General features: G+C 42.9%; 2 gene segments (V, D, J or C); one reads left to right on the top strand and one right to left on the bottom strand.

The window, feature by feature from the left end:
- Nucleotides 1–4490: 4490 nt before the first annotated feature.
- On the top strand, nt 4491–5289 carry LOC132584700 (Ig heavy chain V region PJ14-like). The segment is given in 3 exon segments: nt 4491–4551; nt 4658–4868; nt 5151–5289. Coding segments are annotated over 3 exon segments (411 nt in total).
- A 1479-nt stretch (nt 5290–6768) lies between these two features.
- Nucleotides 6769–7113, bottom strand: LOC132584698 (Ig heavy chain V region MOPC 141-like). The segment is given in 1 exon segment: nt 6769–7113. A coding segment is annotated over 1 exon segment (345 nt).
- Nucleotides 7114–19659: the final 12546 nt, after the last annotated feature.

The following is a 19659-nucleotide window of genomic DNA, read 5'->3' as shown; positions in this document are numbered from 1 at the left end:
TCAAAAAAGTACACAAGTGTGAAATCACAGAGATGTTGTATAAGGAAACTCCGTATGCACTTTAATGTATTTTTTTTTTTTATCTTCAATATGCCAATAAAGGCCCATGTGTCTAAGGAAAGCCTTATTACAGGCGTTTTCAGCAAATCTACTGATGGAGATCCAGTATAGTTTAAGTTTTAATATGCAGCCTTGGGCAGAATGTTACATTTGGATTCATAATATGGTTCATGTGTGCATGTGCAGATGCAAGTTTGTCAGCTGCAGGTCTGAAAACCACCATTAGGAAAATCATGGACTTTGCTACTTTGACATCAACCAGAAAACATCTGTTCTGGTCTGACTATAGCTGATGCTGCACTAACCTTGCTCCACGCCAGGCGTCCGTTTCTCTCCAGAGCAAGCTAGAGATTTCACACCAGCTGCTCCATGCCCCCATTTTACTCCAGGGCAACCCGCGATTTGCTGTGCCTCAGTGCAAACCTTTTTTTTTTTTTCCAGGTTTGTTTCAGATTTTCAGGTTTATTTCAGATTTTCAGGCAATTGCGGGTTGTCCCGATGCAAAATGGCAGCGTGGAGCAGCTGGTGCAAAATCGCTAGCTAGCTCTGGAGAGAAACGGAAGCCTGGCACGTAGCAAGGTTAGTGTGGAATCAGCCTTTAAAGGCATTATGAGAAGCAGGACTCTGAGACGATTCCTCACTAGTAGTTGTTCCGTGCCTTGGGCTTTTGTTTTCCCGGGCTCAAGCGATCAGTTCCCCACCAGTTGTTGCATGGGTGCATTTTGATCCGTGGCTCCCTCCAATTTCCCTCATAGCTTCTGGAACGCCAAGAAAACCAAGCTCATGAAGTGATGAGAGAAACTGGAGGGAGATCAAAATGCACCCGCCCAGCAACTGCAGATCAAAATGCATCCACCCCAGCAACTGGTAGGGAATTGATCATTTGAGACCAGGAAAACAGAAGCTCGGGAGCAAAGTCACTGCTAGTGAGGAATCTGTCTCTGTTGGAATAACACACATGACTGTATTCATAGATGACATATAAGAAAGGTGACATGGACATGGTCTTGATGTAACTCCAATTTGGCAGTATGAACTGTTTCAGCATGAGGGCTTCATTCATGGGCCACCAAAAGGGGAGATAACGTGTCAAGAAAGATGTATAAAATATATCTGTTCAAAGGAATAATAGCATAAGATTTTAGTCATGGGCTAGATAAAAATTGAGGGAAGAGAGTCAGTTCTGAGCATGGAACAATGAATTGTCTCCTCAGTGTCTCCTAAAACAGGAATGCAACCTAGGACACCTCTACTGTCACGACAAAACATTGAAAATCTCAGTCCCCAGTAGCAGAAATTTCACTTTTGATGAAGCAGTTTAGGAAATCATTACTAGCATGTGCTGAAATCACAAAACCACATACTTGAATGATGTTTTCCATACCCTTAAGAACAGTGTCTTATTTTATGTATTTTAATGTCACTGGCATCCTCTTTTGGAAACTGAAGGGTTATCGTGATGAGTCTTGTACTGAGGAAAGTTGCAACCACCTGTCCACTCCTCCCTTGAGATTCACAGGGCAATTCACAATTAACTTGGCTTCCAGAAGTGATTTTCCACATCCATATATCATGAGTCAAATTATTCCCCCTCTTCCCCACTTCTATAGTAATCTATAGAGCTGTACTTCCTGTTTCCCTCCATGGACAAATCAGTAGACTCAAGATGACCTTAGGAATTATCAGATCTCACTGCAAGTGAGGCAAATGAAAGAAAATTACCCCAAGAACTACTAAGAAAAAAAGAGATGCTCAACCAAAGTATAACATCTACAGTTGCAGTGAAGTCTATTGATAGCGTCCCAGTCTTTTTGTGCTATGTCATGATATCTCACAGTCTTCTGAAATCTATGAATCTTGGCTCTTTTACACACTTATCAAGAAGAAAAAATCCATACATGTTTGTCTCTCTGTGACTACAACATCCAATGTTGACTTCCATATATGAAAACAATCAAATAGATAAGATGGAAGTTATTCAAAAAATGCTTGGAAAATGCTGCTTGGAAAGCATTTGACTGCTAATGGCCTTAATTTCAGTGATGAGCAGGGCTTTTTTTTGGAAAAAAAGCCCAGCAGAAACTCATTTGCATATTAGGCCACACCCCCTGATGCCAAGCCAGCCGGAACTGTGTTCCTTTGTGTTCCCGCTCAAAAAAAGCCCTGGTGATGGGTTTATGCTATTTCCCCCCTCTCAAGAAGCTAGTGGTGGCACTCGTGATTCATGACAAAAAAAATGTTCTGCTGCGAGAAATCACAAGTGGCTTCTGGGAGCTAATTTTAGCTCAGGAAGCAGGTGTTGAAGAACTCCTTTCTTTACAGAGGAGCTGTACTTTGTGGATGAAGAACTCAACCTTCAAATGAGTTTCACTCTTGCCATGTCATCTTACCACTTCCTGCACCATCCTACTCCTCAAAGAGTTGTCCCTCTCATGTGGTTTTAACCACAGGTTTTTTTTTTTAAATAGAAATGTGACTTTTTATAACTACAGTGCCTTAAGGAAGAAAACTTATATGCATTTTGGGGTGGAAGAAATTACATATCTTAACAGAGCCAGTTTGGTGTAGTGGTTAAGAGTGTGGACTCTTATCTGGGAGAACCGAGTTTCATTCCTCACTCCTCCACTTGCACCTGCTGGAATGGCCTTGGGTCTGCCATAGCTCTGGTAGAGGTTGTCCTTGAAAAGGCAGCTGCTGTGAGAGCCCTCTCAGCCCCACCCATCTCACAGGGTGTCTGTTGTGGGAGAAGAAGATAAAGGAGATTGTGAGCCGTTCTGAAACTCTTCGGAGTGGAGGGTGGGATATAAATCCAATATCTTCATCTACCTCACAGGGTGTCTGTTGTGGGGGAGGAAGGTAAAGGAGATTGTGAGCCACTCTGAGACTCTTCGGAGTGGAGGGCGGGATATAAATCCAATATCTTCATCTACCTCACGGGGTGTCTGTTGTAGGGGGAGAAGACATAGGAGATTGTAAGCCGCTCTGAGTCTTTGATTCAGAGAAAAGGGTGGGGTATAATTCTTCTTCTTAATCCTCTACAGTTGCAAAATCCCAACCCCCCCGCCTCGCCGCGATGTGGATAAACAGCAATACAATTTCTAATCTTATGACATTCATGGCAACATGAGGTGGTGAAGGATTTGCCCAAAACACACATCAGTGACTGAGAGAACATTTCTAATTTTGTCAATGGACATAAGGAGGGGGGGAAATCACTAATTGCTGGACAAGGAAAGAAAGGAATCATATTCAACCCTTAGGGCGTTTTCGCACTCACCTTCAGCCGGCGCGACCCCCCTCTTCACCGCGCAGGATCTGCGCGGATTTCACACTAAATGCCGCGGAGCAGCCGGAAGAGCCGGAAGCTCCCGGCGCAAAAGCCGCTCAAACGTAAACCGCCAAAAAGCAGTTTCTGTTTGCGCGGCTTTTGCGACGGGAGTTTCCGGCTCTTCTAGCTGCTCCGCGGCATTTAGTGCGAAATCCGCGCAGATCCTGCGCGGTGAAGAGGGGGGTCGCGCCGGCTGAAGGTGAGTGCGAAAACGCCCTTAGCTATTTTAGTCTCTTGTTCATAAACTGGCACGGCCTTTGTGCTATGCCATACCTTAAGAAGAGGCAGAATGTGTAGTGATTAGATTGCCCTAACAGGACCAGAGACACTTGGGTTCACAATACTACTCTACCACAAAATCTGTTCTCTGGTTTTGAGTCAGTCATTTTCTTTAGACCTAACTTACCTTGCAGGATTGGTGTAAGAATAAAATTGTAGTGGGAAGACCACACACACTTCTGTGATAAACTTGTGGAATTAAAACAAAAAAAAAATTAAGCCATATAACAAGCTCTCCTTTTCCTTATAGCACCTGAAGTACCTTAATGAGTTAATGTAACATCTGTTTCTGTTTTAATTGGTTTTATGTAACGTTTTACTGATATGTAAGCTGCCCTGAGCCTGCTTCAGCAGGGAGGGTGGGACATAAGCCAAATGAATGAATGAATGAAGTACTATATGAACAGACAACACCCATTTGCTCCCAGCGCTATTTGGTTATCTTAAATGTTGCTGAGTTATTGTACTTCTGGAAAAGGTTGGAATGTGTTAAGGCGCACAAGAGGGTGTATGTTAACACTGGAGCACAGACTGGTTCATCAGCTGTAGTTTCCTTCATGGAGCCCTGGCACTTCTGTAAGGGTTGATTAACAATCTCTTGAAATATTCTCAGTGCCATTATAAAGCTAGTAGTTTTAGTGAGTTGCATTAAAGTTCAATAAGCATGCAGGCAACGCTGAATACAGTAAAACGATTTATCAGGGACAACTTTTGCATTATGCAAATTAACTCAGAAGTCCCTGCCATTTAAAAGACATTGCAGGAAGAGAACACAGAATTCAGGAGCCCTGTTGGAACCCAGTCGCCCCTGAGGACGGAGGAAATGTCTCCAGTAATGAAACTGACGATCCTCCTGATACATCTCCTAGTGGTCTTCCCTGCATGTAAGAATGACGGCCATGTTCCCTTTGTGACAATTCCCCAAAGAGTTTCAGTGCCATTTTCTCATGGTACTTCTTGTCTTTTTCTGTTCTTTCCCCATAATTGCAGGCATTGCTTCACAGATCACCCTGACAGAGTCGGGTGGTGGCATCAAGAGGCCAGGAGATACTCTACAACTGACCTGCACAGTCTCATTTGATTTAACAAGCTATTCTGTGAGCTGGGTCCGTCAGCCACCAGGGAAAGGGATGGAGTGGATAGGAGTCATATGGACCGGTGGAAGCACTAACTATAATAGTGCTCTCCAAAGCCTCATGAGAGCCAGTTTGGTGTAGAGGTTAAGTGTGCGGACTCTTATCTGGGAGAACCGGGTTTGATTCCCCACTCCTCCACTTGCACCTGCTGGCATCGCCTTGGGTCAGCCATAGCTCTGGCAGAGTTGTCCTTGAAAGGGCAGCTGCTGTGAGAGCCCTCTCAGCCCCACCCACCTCACAGGGTGACTGTTGTGGGGGGAGAAGATACAGGAGATTGTAAGCCGCTCTGAGTCTCTGATTCAGAGAGAAGGGCGGGGTAAAAATCTGCAATTCTTCTTCTTCTTCTTCATCACCAGAGACACCTCCAAAAGGCAGGTTTTCCTGCAGCTGAACAGCCTGAGAGCAGAGGACACCTCCATGTATTACTGCGCTAGATACACAGAGAGAAAAACCTTGCTAGAGGCAAGCCAAAAACTCCCTTTCTAAAAACCCAGACTTCCTTTGCATGTGTGCCATATGTACCAGTTGTAAACAGAGTCAGTGTTTCCTTTCCTCAGGCACTGGGGCATAACAGTGCAACAGTCCATATTGCCAACTTGGGCTGCCATGTTCTTCAGATTTCCCTTGATCCTGTCCATATGAAAAAGGGAAGGTCATCAATTTATTTAGAGAAGTTCAAACAGAGAATGATAATCTGGTGCATGATCTTGCGAGTCCCTTAGACTGCAAGAAGATCCAATCAGTCAGTCCTAAGGGAAATCAACCCAGACTGTTCCCTGGAAGGTCAGATACTGAAGCTCATATACTTTGACCACCAAATGAGAAGGGAGCACTCACTGGAGAAGACCCTGATACTGGGAAGGACAGAAGGCAAAAGAAGAAGGGGATGGCAAAAGATGAGATGGCTGGACAGCGTTACTGATGTAACAAACACGAATTTGAGCAGACTTTGGAGGATGGTGGAAGACAGGAGGGCATGGCGTGATTTTGTCCATGGGATCGCAAAAGGTCAGACTCGACTGTGTGACTGAACAACAAACAAAAATGTGGGATAGATTGGGTGGTTGTGTGGGTTTGTACCAGACCCAATGAAATGATGCTTAAAGAACATTGAAGAATGTCCTGTAGTCCAAAACTGGTTCCCAGCCGCAAGAGATTTCTAATTTTGATCTGTAAATAAAGCACTCAAAAGCAGTTTACGCAGTTGTGCATTTCAAAGCCAGAGAAAGAGCAAACAAAAGGAAGATAATGATGTGTATTTTTATAATACTTTGGGGTTGTTGGAGATATTGCATGCTGCTGCATGTGAGAACCAGAAAAAAGTTTGAGGCCAAATGCATCATATAGTATCTACTGGATTCATGTACTTTTTCAAATCACAGAATTGCTGTTCTCAAAGCTAGCCAGATGTGAGCAGGCTGGAAATGTGCAGGGAATTTGTGTGGGTATAATGTCATAAAGTCCATCTTAGAAAGGAGATGTTTTCTCCAGGCAAGTGAATCTCTGTAGTCTAGAGACCATTCAGGGAGATATCCAGTTCTGATGATTCACAGATGTAGTTTACTTCAGGGCTTTTTTAATAACAGGAACTCCTTTGCATATTAGGCTACAAATCCATGCTGTAGCTGATCCTCCTGGAACTTACAGTAGGCTGTCCTAAGAGCCCTGGAAGCTCTTGGAGGATTGGCTACATCAGGGGTGTGTGGCCTAATATGCAAAGGAGTTCCTGCTACAAAAAAGCCCTGGTTTTCCTCTGTCTTCACAGATGGACAATTCACCAAATTTCCTGGCGATGGGGGAAGATTGTCAAAATATTTGAAGTCTCTGGTGTAGCTAGTATGGTATTTCATGTACCAGTGGCTGAAGAAACAAACAGATGGAATTAATAAATGGAAGGATGGCTTTGATTTCAGCTGGTGTGTGTAGTTAGGCGTGAAGGAGTTCTCCTTTCTGCTAGGACAGTTTTTAGCCTGCCTCTGATAAGACTTTTCTCACTGTGTCTCTCACACAGTAATACATGGAGGAATCTTCAGCTTTCAGACTGTTCAGTTGCAAGAAAACTTGCCTTTTGGAGGTGTCCCTTGTGATGGTGATCCGGCCTCGGAGAGTAGGGTTGTAGTTAGCACTTCCATCCCTGTAGATGGTTACAATCCACTCCAAGCCTTTTCCTGTTGGCTGGCGAATCCAGCCCACGGGACTGTTTGTTAATTCAAAAGACACAGTGCAGGTCAATTGCAGGGTCTCTCCTGCCCTCTTGATGCCACCACCAGTCTCCGTCAGAGTGATCTGTGAGGAAGCACCTGCATTCATGGGAATACAACGTTGGAAAAGTCATAAAAAGAAAACTGCACTGAAATCCACGAAATGATAAACACAAGGAGAAATATGGTTTCTTACATGCAGGGAAGATCAGGAGGAAATGTGTCAAAATCCTCAATTCCATCCCTGTTGATATGTCCCAGAACCTCACAGAGAACTTAACTCCAGCAGTGATTCTGAGTTGTGATTCTACCTAGAGCTGTCCTTTAATGATGGATGATGCACCACCATTTGCATGATATCAAATGATGTCACTGAGTGCCATGCAAATACTATCCTATGATGTATTTAAGCAGCTATGAAACTAGCATGGAAATAGTTTTGTATTTTCTTCTCTGGAAACTTCTGTTAAGTCACCAATGTCTGGATATTCATTACCAGTACTAGATGGTCCAGGGGAGCCCAATCTTGTAAGATCTCAGAAGCTAAGCAGAGCTACCCCTGGTTAGTACCTAGGGGAGTCTGCTGAGGAAGTCCAGGGCTGATATACAGAGGCAGGCTATGGCAAACCACCTCTGAATGTCTCCTACCTTGAAAATACTAGGTAGTCACCCTACATCAGTTGTGGCATGATGACACTTTCCACCATCCTGTGCTAGTGTTTGACACAACGGACAGGATGAAATTCAGCTCCCTCTTCCACAATTCAGCACAAAGAGGCACGCAAAATTCATAACTGGACTTCTGGGTGGCTTGCTTTTTTGTTATCTCTGGTAGCATTTAAGGTTGGAGGTGATTCAAGTTTTATGAATTTGTCCTAAGTGTGTGCATGTCTACACTGCTCAAAAGCTTACCTGCCAGGGTGCCTCAAGAGGACAGACACAATATGGCTGTACTGTACGAAACGTTTTACAAACTCGCTTGGATAGAAGATTAAGTAATATGGCCTAGACTTTTTTTTTTCTTTGTGGTCTAGACTTATGTATATAGCTTACTAGTAGAATCCTTTATATAATCTTTGAACTTCTTAATGAGTCATGATAATACTTATGCTGTACTTCAGTTCTAACTGTTAGGTTTCTGGTTGGTTCCAGAAAGCCTGCTACAATCCTAGTGCAATGATTTATTCAATATCCCATTTTGCTGACTGCATTGACTCACTATGTGTAATCTACCTGGAGTCTCTACGAGAAAGGCAGACTATAAATAGCGTAAATAAATATTATTTTTTTCCCACAGGAACAGAGATGAAGATACTGGATTTGTATCCCGCCCTCCACTCCGAAGAGTCTCAGAGTGGCTCACAATCTCCTTTGCCTTCCTCCCTCACAACAGACACCCTGTGAGGTAGATGAAGATATTGGATTTATATCCCACCCTCCACTCCGAAGAGTCTCAGAACTGCTCACAATCTCCTTTCCCTTCCTCCCCCACAACAGACACCCTGTGAGGTAGATGAAAATATTGGATTTATATCCCGCCCTCCACTCCGAAGAGTCTCAGAGCGGCTCACAATCTCTTTTCCCTTCCTTCCCCACAACAGACACCCTGTGAGGTAGATGAAGATATTGGATTTATATCCCATCCTCCACTCCGAAGAGTCTCAGAACAGCTCACAATCTCCTTTCCCTTCCTTCCCCGCAACAGACACCCTGTGGGGTAGATGAAGATATTGGATTTATTTCCCGCCCTCCACTCCGAAGAGTCTCAGAGCGGCTCACAATCTCCTTTGCCTTCCTCCCCCACAACAGACACCCTGTGAGGTGGGTGGGGCTGGAGAGGGCTCTCACAGCAGCTGCCCTTTCAAGGACAACCTCTGCCAGAGCTATGGCTGACCCAAGGCCATTCCAGCAGGTGCAAGTGGAGGAGTGGGGAATCAAACCCGGTTCTCCCAGATAAGAGTCCGCACACTTAACCACTATACCAAACCGGCTCTCTAGTTTGATGAACATTCTTGCACCAGTGTTCAGCAACACAAAAGCAACATATTTGTTTGTTTGTTATATTTGATTTATAGCCCACCCTTTCCCAAATGGACTCTGAGCGGGTAACAACAATTAATAATGCATAGTTAAAATCAGATTCATATAATAAGACAATACACAAACAATATAACCATCTAAAAACAAACTCTAATTCTGCAGTTGGTGGTATCAGTTGCCTCCACTCCTTCCATACATCCCCCAGCTGGTATAAGATAAATGGCTACCAACAGACAAGCATGTTTACCACAGCAGCATACAAAAACATGCAGAACTGATGTCTCCTTTTCAGAAAGGGAAGTGTTTCTGGCAGGGGTGGAATTCTAGCAGGAGCTCCATTGCATATTAGGCCACCCCCCTTGATGTAGCCTATCCTCCAAGAGCTTACAAAAAAAGAGTCTTATAAGCTCTTGGAGGATTGGCTACATCGGTGTGTGTATGTGTGTGGCCTAATAGGCAAAGGAGCTCCTGCTAGAATTCCACTCCTGTTTTCTGATATGCAAAGAGTGATGAGTTGCTAACTCTGGGTTAGGAAGCTCCTGAAGATATGGGGGAGGAGTATGGAGAAGGTGGCATTTGCAGAAAGGAAGGAACTTGTGGTCACAATGCCATAGACTCCACCCTACACAGGAGCCCTTTTCTCCAGGTGAACTAATCTCTGTAGTCTGGAGACCAGCTGTAATTCGGGGAGATATCTAGTGCTGAGGATTCATAGATCTGAGTCATCAGCTCTCTTCTTTCTTCACAGAAGAACATCTCACCAAATTCTCTAGGGAGAGGGATGATTGTTAAAGCAGTTGAAGTCCCTGGTGTATGGCATTTCATGCCTCAATGGCTGAGGAAATAAATAAGTAAAATTAGCAAATGAAAAGATGCTCTTGATTTCAACTGGTGTGTGCAGTTAGGCCTGAAGGAGTTCTCTTTTCTACCAGGATAGTTTTTGGTCAGCCTCTGGGAAATCTTTTCTCTCTGTGTATCTGGAACAGTAATATGTGGAGGATTCTTCAGGTTTCAGGCTGTTCAGCTGCAAGAAAACTTGTCTTTTGGAGGCATCTCTTGTGATGCTGATCCGACTTTGGAAAGCAGGGTTATAAGCAGTGCTTCCATCTGTGCAGATGATTCCCATCCACTCCTGGCCTTTTCCCAATGGCTGATGGGACCAGCTCACAAGACTGCATGTTAAATCAAATGAGACTGTGCAGGTCAGTCGTAGGGTCTCTCCTGGCTTCTTGATGCCACCACCAGACTCTGTCAGGGTGATTTGTGAGGAAACACCTGTATTGAGGGGAATTTTATTTTATTTTTTTAAGTCATGGAAGAAGATGGCACGGAAATCCACGAGATTATCAACGCAAGGGTGAAATTAGAGTATTTCTTACCTGCACAGAAGATCATGAGGAAATGTATCAAAATTCTAACTTTCATTGCTATTGACATCTCTCAGGACTCCACAGAGAACTGAACTCCAAGAGCAATTCTGAATTTAGAATCTTCTTCTTAGAACTGACCTTTAATGATGGACATCACAACAACATTTGCATGATGCAAAAATAGATGCAAAAATAGTGTTCACATTTGGAAAAAAAAAAGAATTTGGAGATACACGTGGGATAGGCTTCATGAGAGGGAGTGTCTTGCAAATACTATCCTTTGATGTATTTAAATAGCATAAGAACATAAGAGAAGTCATGTTGGATCAGGACAATGGCCCATCTAGTCCAATACTCTGCACACAGTGGCCAACCCTCCCCCCCAACAGTTGCCATTAGGAAGTCCACCAGTATGTCCAGGACACTAAAAGCCATCCCATTGTTGTCCCCCCAAGGACCCAGAAAAAAGAGCATCACTTGCCCCAGACAGGGAGTTCCATCTATACCCAGTGACTAATAGCTCATAGCCACTGGTGGATCTCTGTTCCATATGTTTATCCAATCCCCTCTTGAAGCTCTCTATGCTTGTAGCTGCCACCATCTCCTGTGGCACTGAATTCCATGTGTTAATCACTCTTTGGGTGAAGAAATACTTCCTCTCATCTGCCGTAACCTGACTGCAGAGCTATGGAAATGGTATGAAAACATGTTTGTTCATCCTTCTCTAGAAATCTCTGCAAATCACAGATTTCTGGTTATTCTTGTACTAGTGCTTGACACAATCGGCAAAATGAAATGAAGCTTCCCACCCCTCCTTGGTTTGGGACAAAGAGGCATGCAGAATTGAGAGGCTAGTTTTTGTGGAATCTCTGGTAATAGCTTAGGTTGGAGGTGGCTCAAGTTCTTTGAATTTGTCCTGAGTGTGTGCATCTCTACACTGCACAAAAGCTTACCTGCCAGGCTACCTCTGAAATAGAGTTGTTCTTCTGTGAACAAGGCTGAACTTTCCAGTCCATTGTGTGTACACATCCATACAGATTTGGTCAATAAAAAAGTGATTTTACACAAAAGTTCTATCTTCACAACAGTCAGAAAATGAAATAAATAACGTTTTGCAATGTTTGTATACCTGATAATTGGTACCTCCTAAATTGTACCTCCTGAACAGGGGCTGTGGCCCAATAGCAGCGCATCTGCTTGGCATGCAGAAGGTCCCTGATTCTATCCTTGGCATCTCCATTTAAAAAGGACCAGACAGAGTGAAAAGACGTCTGCCAGAGCTCCTGGATCCCTGCTGCCAGTCCGAGAAGACAATACTGAACTTGATGAACTATTTCTGTGTAAGACAGCTTCATGTGAATTTAAGAATTTCCTGGTGATGTCACTCATGATCCATGGAACAGGCAACTGAACACCATGGCCTACTAAGGGAAACCACAGAGAGGGTGATCTAATTTTAGTGCAGGAAGTAGTTGTGTAAGAATGCCCCCCACCTCAAGGGAGAATGGGAGTTTAACACAGAGAGAAAAACTTTTATAACAGCATTTCCGTATGCACTTTCCTGGTTCATCCCAACCTCAATTGTCACGGTCCTTTGATTTTAATAACACAAAAAGAGAATCACGGTAAAAATAGATAAACAGTACAAAGCACACAGCTTACCGCGACACCAGCTTCCGTTTCAAAATAAACCAATTTAACAACCTTGAAAAACAATAACATGTCTTCACTTCATAAACAACCATCCGATTAGTCCTTGATACAAAAAGGAAACGTATACACCCACTCTTTTTCTGTGGCATTGCTCAGTTCATTCCTTGAAATCCCGGTGCAATAATGAAAATGATCAATGTCTATTGATGGATGCCTTTTGACAGAAATGAATTGGCGTTTTTTGGCCCAGGGTATGAAGAAATTCCTAAAAGGATTGTTTGCAGCTTGAAGAAGCTCAGGAGAAACAAGGGCTCCAGTACGACCTTGTCTGCTCAAATTTGGATTATTGGCTGCATCCATCAATAGACATTGATCATTTCCATTATTGCACCGGGATTTCAAGAAATGAACTGAGCAATTTGATAGATAGATAGATAGATAGATAGATAGATAGATAGATAGATAGATAGATAGATGACAGACAGACAGATAGATATATAGATAGATGACAGACAGACAGACAGACAGATAGATAGATAGATAGATAGATAGATAGATAGATGATAGATAGATAGATGACAGACAGACAGACAGACAGATAGATAGATGACAGACAGACAGACAGACAGATAGATAGATAGATAGATAGATAGATAGATAGATAGATAGATAGATAGATAGATAGATAGACAGACAGACAGATAGATAGATAGATAGATGATATCTGAAGTCCATCATTTCATTTCATTTTATTCAATTTATATCCCGCCCTTCCCACCAAAGCGGCTCAGGGCGGCTCACAACACAAAAGTTCTAACATAGGATTAAATTTTAAAATACATCAAATTACAACATTTAAAACCATAAAACAACCCATATCATAAAACAACATTTAAAACCATCATAAAAGGGGAACTACAGAATCAAATTTCATAATCATTTTCGGAATACAGTTCTCTGCCAGATCCTGGGATATATCACCAGCAATCACAATTGGGATTTTGATAAGTTTCCTGATGATCTTTTCTGAAAGTAAGAACCACTCTTTTTAGGTTAATTTTATAGATAGATGATAGATAGATGATAGATGATGATAGATAGATAGCCCGCCCAGGTTAGCCTGATCTTGTCAGAAGCTAAGCATGAACAGTCCTCATTAGTACTTGAGTTGGAGTCTACCATGTAAGTCCAGAGTTGCTATGCAGATATGCCTGGGATGTGCAGCCTGCAAAGTATGACCTTCACATTAGAGCCATGATCCCTTCACACATCATGCAGCATGAAACCAGGGCTTTGAAAGAGAGACCACACTTTGCAGACATGAAAGGAACTGGAGTTGGATGGAGACAGTGAACTCTGCGAAATTAGATCAGTAATACAAGAGACATCTCAAAAACCCACAGAATTGCAATCCATGAGGGGCCAGGAAATCTCCAGAATTACATCTAATCTCTAAGTATAAAGTGAAGTTTTTCTGGATAAAATGGCTGCTTTGGAAGATAGATGGTAAGGCGTTATACCCTGTTGAGTTCACAACTCTCCAAGTTCCACTATCAGATCTCCAGGAATTTCCCAACCTAGAGTCAGCTACCTTAATCCTCCATGCCAAACCTTCATCCCCCAACATCTTCCTTTATATCAATGACATGTTTTTGCATCATGCAAATTACTGTCTGGAGTCCATCATGAAAGGGGGAATTATAGAACCTAATTTCATAATCATTTTCGAAGTTCAGTTCTCTGCAAGATCCTGGATGATGTCTCCAGCAATGGCAATTGGGATTTTGATCTTCCCTGCATGTAAGAAACACTCTTATTCTCCACTACATGATCTATCTGATGGATTTCTGTGCAATATTCTCATGCAACTTTTTTCAATATTATACTCCCACTGATGCAGGTGTTTCAGCACAGATTACTCTGACAGAGTCTGGTGGTGGTATTAAGAGGCCAGGAGACACTCTAAAACTGACCTGTACAGTATCATTTGATTTATCAAGCTATAATGTGATCTGGGCTCGACAGCCACTGGCAAAAGCCCTGGAGTGGCTGGGAATCATCTGGACTAATGGAAACACTGCTTATAACAGTGCTCTCCAAAGTCGAAGCATCATCACACGAGACACCTCCAAAAGACAAGTTTTCCTGCAACTGAACAGCCTGAAGCCTGAAGACACTTCCATGTATCACTGTGCGAGAGAGACACACAGAGAAAAGGCTTATCAGAAACTGGGCAAAAACTACTGTTGTAAAAGGAAGAAATCCTTCATGCTCGAGGGACATGTACCAGATGCAGTCCAGTACATCTTTCTGCATGATTTCCTTAGCAATGGAGTAATGAAACTCCTCATTATCTCAATTGCAACTGTGTATATATATAATCCAAACATTTTAACAAGCTCAGAGTTACTTCCTTCCCCTATTGCCATTTAGGTTAATTTTATCAAGCTTTAGCAACATGCACACTCATCTTCTGAGGCAGGGATGGCCAAATTTGCTTAAAGTATGAGCCATATAGAATAAATGTCAGATGTTTGAGAGCCACAGGACAGGACAGGAAGGAAGGAAGGAAGGAAGGAAGGAAGGAAGGAAGGAAGGAAGGAAGGAAGGAAGGAAGGAAGGAAGGAAGGAAGGAAGGAAGGAAGGAAGGAAAATAGAGGAAGGGAGTAGGGAGGGAGAGGTGGAAAGAAAGCAACTTTAATTTTAAAATTATTCTCCAAGCTTGGCTTGGTGAAGTGATTTAAAGATATTAAAACCTTCTCCAAGCTGACCGACCGGGTAGTGGGGGCATTAAAAGCCACACGATATGTGTGAAAAAGCCATATGTGTCCTAAGCCACTGCTGTTCTAATGCAAGAATCCATAGGTGACGTAAAATGTGCCCACCATCCATGGCAACTGCAGCAACAGAAAAAAGAGAGAAAAAGTCTGAATGCATTGACTAATGGACTGGTAAAGTGTCTGGGTTTTCTGTAACAAATGGTGAATCAGACAAAAGGCTCAAGGCTTAGCAGGTCTCCTCCAAAGTAAGTCTCATGTTTTTCAATGGATCTTTCTTCCAGTAAAGTATCCTTAGGATTGCAGTCTGTGTTTGTCAGTCTCCATGAAAGGAACTGGAGAGGACTGGAGACAGTGAACTCTGCAAAATTAGATCAGTAATACAAGAGGCATTTCAGAAACCCACAGGATTGCAACTTCCTTAGATACCGGGAGACCTCCAGAATTACAACTAAACTTTAGGTATACAGAGGCTTCATTTTGGTCAGGAGCTCACAGAAGCGGAGCTCCGGAACCTCTAAATTTTATTGTGCTCTTTCTTTCTTACGCCCCTCCCCCAACAAATACTTGCCTCTGGGCTCCATTGTTCAAGCTCCCTGTGAGAATTTTGTTGAGCCCTAAGATTTGACAAACTTTCTAATATTTTCCCCCACAAAAAAAAAAAAGAGAAAATAGCCAAAATGTATAAAGAAAGCAGATGAAAATCTTCATCATGCCATTGTGGCCACATAGGAGAAAGTCATTTTAAAAGTATGATGGGAGTAAGGTTTTGTTATGACCATTGTAATTCAAAGAAGCACTTGAAGGTAGATGCTGAGCTGATATAATTGAGTACACTTTACAGGGATGTCAGGGGTATGTGGCATATGCAAATAGGTTATGCAATTGAGTTGTGCCAATGAGCTCCAGCACCTCTTTTTCTATGAAATGAGTCCTGGGTATAGAGATCAGTTTATCAGGAGAAAATGGAGGATAAACTGAAAGGCAGGATAGACTGAAAGGCATTATACCCTGCTGAGTTCACAACTCTCCAAGTCCCACTATCAGATCTCCAGGAATTTGCCAAACTAGAGTTGGCTGCCTTAATCTTCCATTCCAATCCTTCATCCTCCAATGTCTTCCTTTATATCAATGACATGTTTTTGCATCATGCAAATTACTATCCAGAGTCCATCATGAAAGGGGGGATTACAGAATCTAATTTCATCATTATTTTCGAAGTTCAGTTCTCTGCCAGATCCTGGGAGATGTCACCAGCAATGGCAATTTGGATTTTGATAAATTTCCTGATGATCTTCCCTGCATGTAAGAACCACTCTTATTCGCTGCTAAGTGATCTAGCTGATGGATTTCTGTGCAATTTTCTTACATGACATTTTTCAACATTATGTTCCCACTTATGCAGGTGTTTCGGCACAGGTTACTCTGAGAGAGTCTGGCGGTGGTATTAAGAGGCCGGAAGACACTTTAAAACTGACTTGTACTGTATCATTTGAAGTAACAAGCTATCATGTGATTTGGGCCTGACGGCCACCGGCTAAAGGCCTGGAGTGGCTGGGAATCATCTGGACTAATGGAAACACTGCTTATAACAGTGCTCACCAAAGTCGAAGCATCATCACACGAGACATCTCCAAAAGACAAGTTTTCCTGCAACTGAACAGCCTGAAGACTGAAGACACTTCCATGTATTACTGTGCGAGAGAGACACACAGAGAAAAGGCTTATCAGAAGCTGGGCAAAAACTACTGTTGTAAAAGGAAGAAATCCTTCATGCTCGAGGGACATGGGAGGGACATGTACCAGATGCAGTCCAGTACATCTTTCTGCATGATTTCCTTAGCAATGGCGTAATGAAACTCCTCATTATCCCAACTGTAACTGTTTCAAAAAAAAAAAAAAAAATCTCATCCAAATATTTTAACCAGCTCAGTTATTTCCTTTCTGCTAGGGCTGTTTAGGTTGATTTTATCAAGCTTTAGCAACATGCGCACTCATCTTCTAAGGCAGGGATGGCCAAACTTGCATAATGTAGAATAAACATCAGATGTTTGAGGGCTGCAAAACAGGAAGGAAGGAAGAGGGAGGAAGGGAGGGAGTTCAGAGAGAGCAGTGGAAAGAAATTAACTTTAATTTTAAATGCATTCTCCAAGCTGCCAGCGAGCTTGGCTTGGTAAGTGATTTAAAGACAGGAACGCCTTCTCCAAGCTGGCCAACAGGGCAGTAGGAGCTTTGAGAGCCACACGATATGTGTGAAAGAACCACATATGTCTCCCAAGCCACAGTTTGGCCACCCCTATTCTAATGCAAGAATCCATAGCTGACATAATATGCGTCCACTGTCCATGGCAACTGCAGCATCACACAAACAAATGTCACGTATGGCCTTCTTTAAAGGGAGGGTTTGGGTTTAAATTGGTACAGAACTTAAGGTACATTATCAGATTCAGTTCCCCTTTGAGTCCTAGGAAATGCTGCCAACCATCAGTCATCAGTCCGATTCTCTTGACAAGTATCCTTTCAATCTTCTCTGCATGATAGGAAGACTGCCATTCCCCCTTCATTTTGCCTCATTATGAATACTGCAGTGATCTTTTCTTCACATGGGCTGGGATCAGACCGGCACTTTAAGCCGACACAGGGACGGCTTGCAGACGGATCAAAAAATCATATGAAAAACATGCCACTCCATTTTGAGCCAACCTGATTTGGAACATAAAAACATGAGAGAAGCCATGTTGGATCAGGCCAATGGCTCAACCAGTCCAACACTCTGCATCACACAGTGGCCAAAAAACCCAGGTGCCATCAGGAGGTCCACCATTGGGGCCAGGACACTAGAAGCCTTTCCACTGTGCCCCACCAGCACCAAGAATTCAGAGCTTCATTTGCCCCAGACAGAGAGTTTCAACAATAAGCTGTGGCTAATAGCTACTGATGGACCTCTGCTCCATATGCTTATCCAACCCCCTCTTGAAGCTGCCTATGCTTGTGTGATGGACTCAGATATTTAGCCTGAGTAGTTGGGGAACAGGCTTACAGTGATTGGCTGAAACGTTGCCCTAGCAATGAAAGAGTTACAAAATGAGAAGCTTTGCAGACAACCTCAGGAATAGTTAGTTCTGTTCTGGAAGTCTTCGAGTTAAGTCTTCAGAAAGAGTCTGAAGTGAAGACTGTGGACTTAGGCCGGTCACTTGTGAGAACTGGACAAAGAGCTGAGAACAGCTAGGGAGGCTGAGTTCCTTGTGGGAGACAGAGCTAGGTTAAGATTCTGTCTGAGAGAGAGAGTTTGAGGCCAGAAGGGGACAAAGCCAGGCACCTTCTGTGAAGGAAACTCTCTGATGCAGATTTTGCCCGCACATCAGGCAATCTCCTGTGTTCGAACTGAGATCACACAATCACACAGAAGGGAGGACTGGATTCTGGTAGTCAGCAGGATTACCCAAGACTCAGACCAGAAGACTAGCTGTGGAGTGAGACGTACCAGTAGTGAGGGGTTGGAATTAGACCTCATTGGTGCGAGTCCTGGAAGTTAGCTAGTGGAGTGTCTGTGAGGGAGAATAAACTGGCACCAGTCAGGAGTTCTATGTGTTTGTGTGTTAAGTTTCAGTCTGGTTGTTGTTTTTATTATTTAAATAGCCAGAGAACAGGGCTATTTGATCTGAAGAGCATTCTTAGTGTCCAGAAGGGACATCCTGCCTGGCCTAGTAGAATTCTGAAGCCTGCCCGTTAGGCAGTTTAATGATCTTCTGCCAGTGATATATTTATATATATATTACCTCAGCCTGAAAATACTCTGCGTTTAATATTTGATTATTTTGCCATCCATCTGCTGCCAACTGATTTGCCTTTTTACTATTGAACAGTTCTAATCAATATTATTCTGATCCCTCTCCCTTGCCTTTTGTTATCTAATAAATTTGTTTTGTGGTTTTTGAGTTTAAAACCATCTGGTGCCTATTATTTTTGAGGTCTGACAGGATTTCTGAGTGTGTGCCTGAGGGACTGAGGGAAGGTGACTGGGGAAAAATTTATTGTGGTCACCTTTCCAAATAGGCTCTGACCGCTCCCTCACAGCTTGTAATAAGAACATAAGAGAACGCCTCCCATACACCCCAAGCTGCTGGTCTGGAGCCAGCCTCCATGAAAGGAACTGGAGTGGACTGAAGACAGTGAACTCTGCAAAATTAGATCAGTAATACAAGAGACATCTCAGAAACCCACAGAATTGCAACTTCCTGAGGTGTCAGGAGACCTCCAGAATTACAACTAATTGTTAGATATAGAGTTCAGTTTATCTGAAGAAAATGGCTGCTTTGGAGGAAGGACTGTAAGGAATTATATTCTACTGAGTTCATTTCTTTTCAAGCCCCACTATCAAATCTCCAGATACCTCCAGAAGACAAGTTTTCCTTCAACTGAACAACTTGAAGCTTGAAGACACTTCCATGTATTACTGTGCGAGAGACATACACAGAGAAAAGGCTTATTAGAGGCTGGGCAAAAACTATTGTTGTAGAAACAAGGGTTCCTTTATGCTTGAGGGCATGTGCCATATGCAGCCCAGTACATCTTTATGCATGGTTTCCTTAGCTGCTGAGTCATGAAACTTTTCATTATCCCAACTGTAACTGTTTCAAAAAATATCTCATCCAAATATTTTAACCAGCTCAAAGTTATTTCCTTTCTGCTAGGACTGTTTAGGCTAATTTTATCGAGCTTTAGCAGCATGGACACTCATTTTCTTACGCAAGTATCCATAACTGAAATAAGATGCGTCCACTATCTATGGCAACTGCAGCATCATGCAAACAA

The sequence above is a fragment of the Heteronotia binoei genome, chromosome 15 (genome assembly GCF_032191835.1).
Source record: "Heteronotia binoei isolate CCM8104 ecotype False Entrance Well chromosome 15, APGP_CSIRO_Hbin_v1, whole genome shotgun sequence".
NCBI classification, from domain to species: domain Eukaryota; kingdom Metazoa; phylum Chordata; class Lepidosauria; order Squamata; family Gekkonidae; genus Heteronotia; species Heteronotia binoei.
The sequence above is the reverse complement of the archived record's forward strand: the minus strand, read 5'-3'. Positions and strand labels throughout refer to the sequence as shown.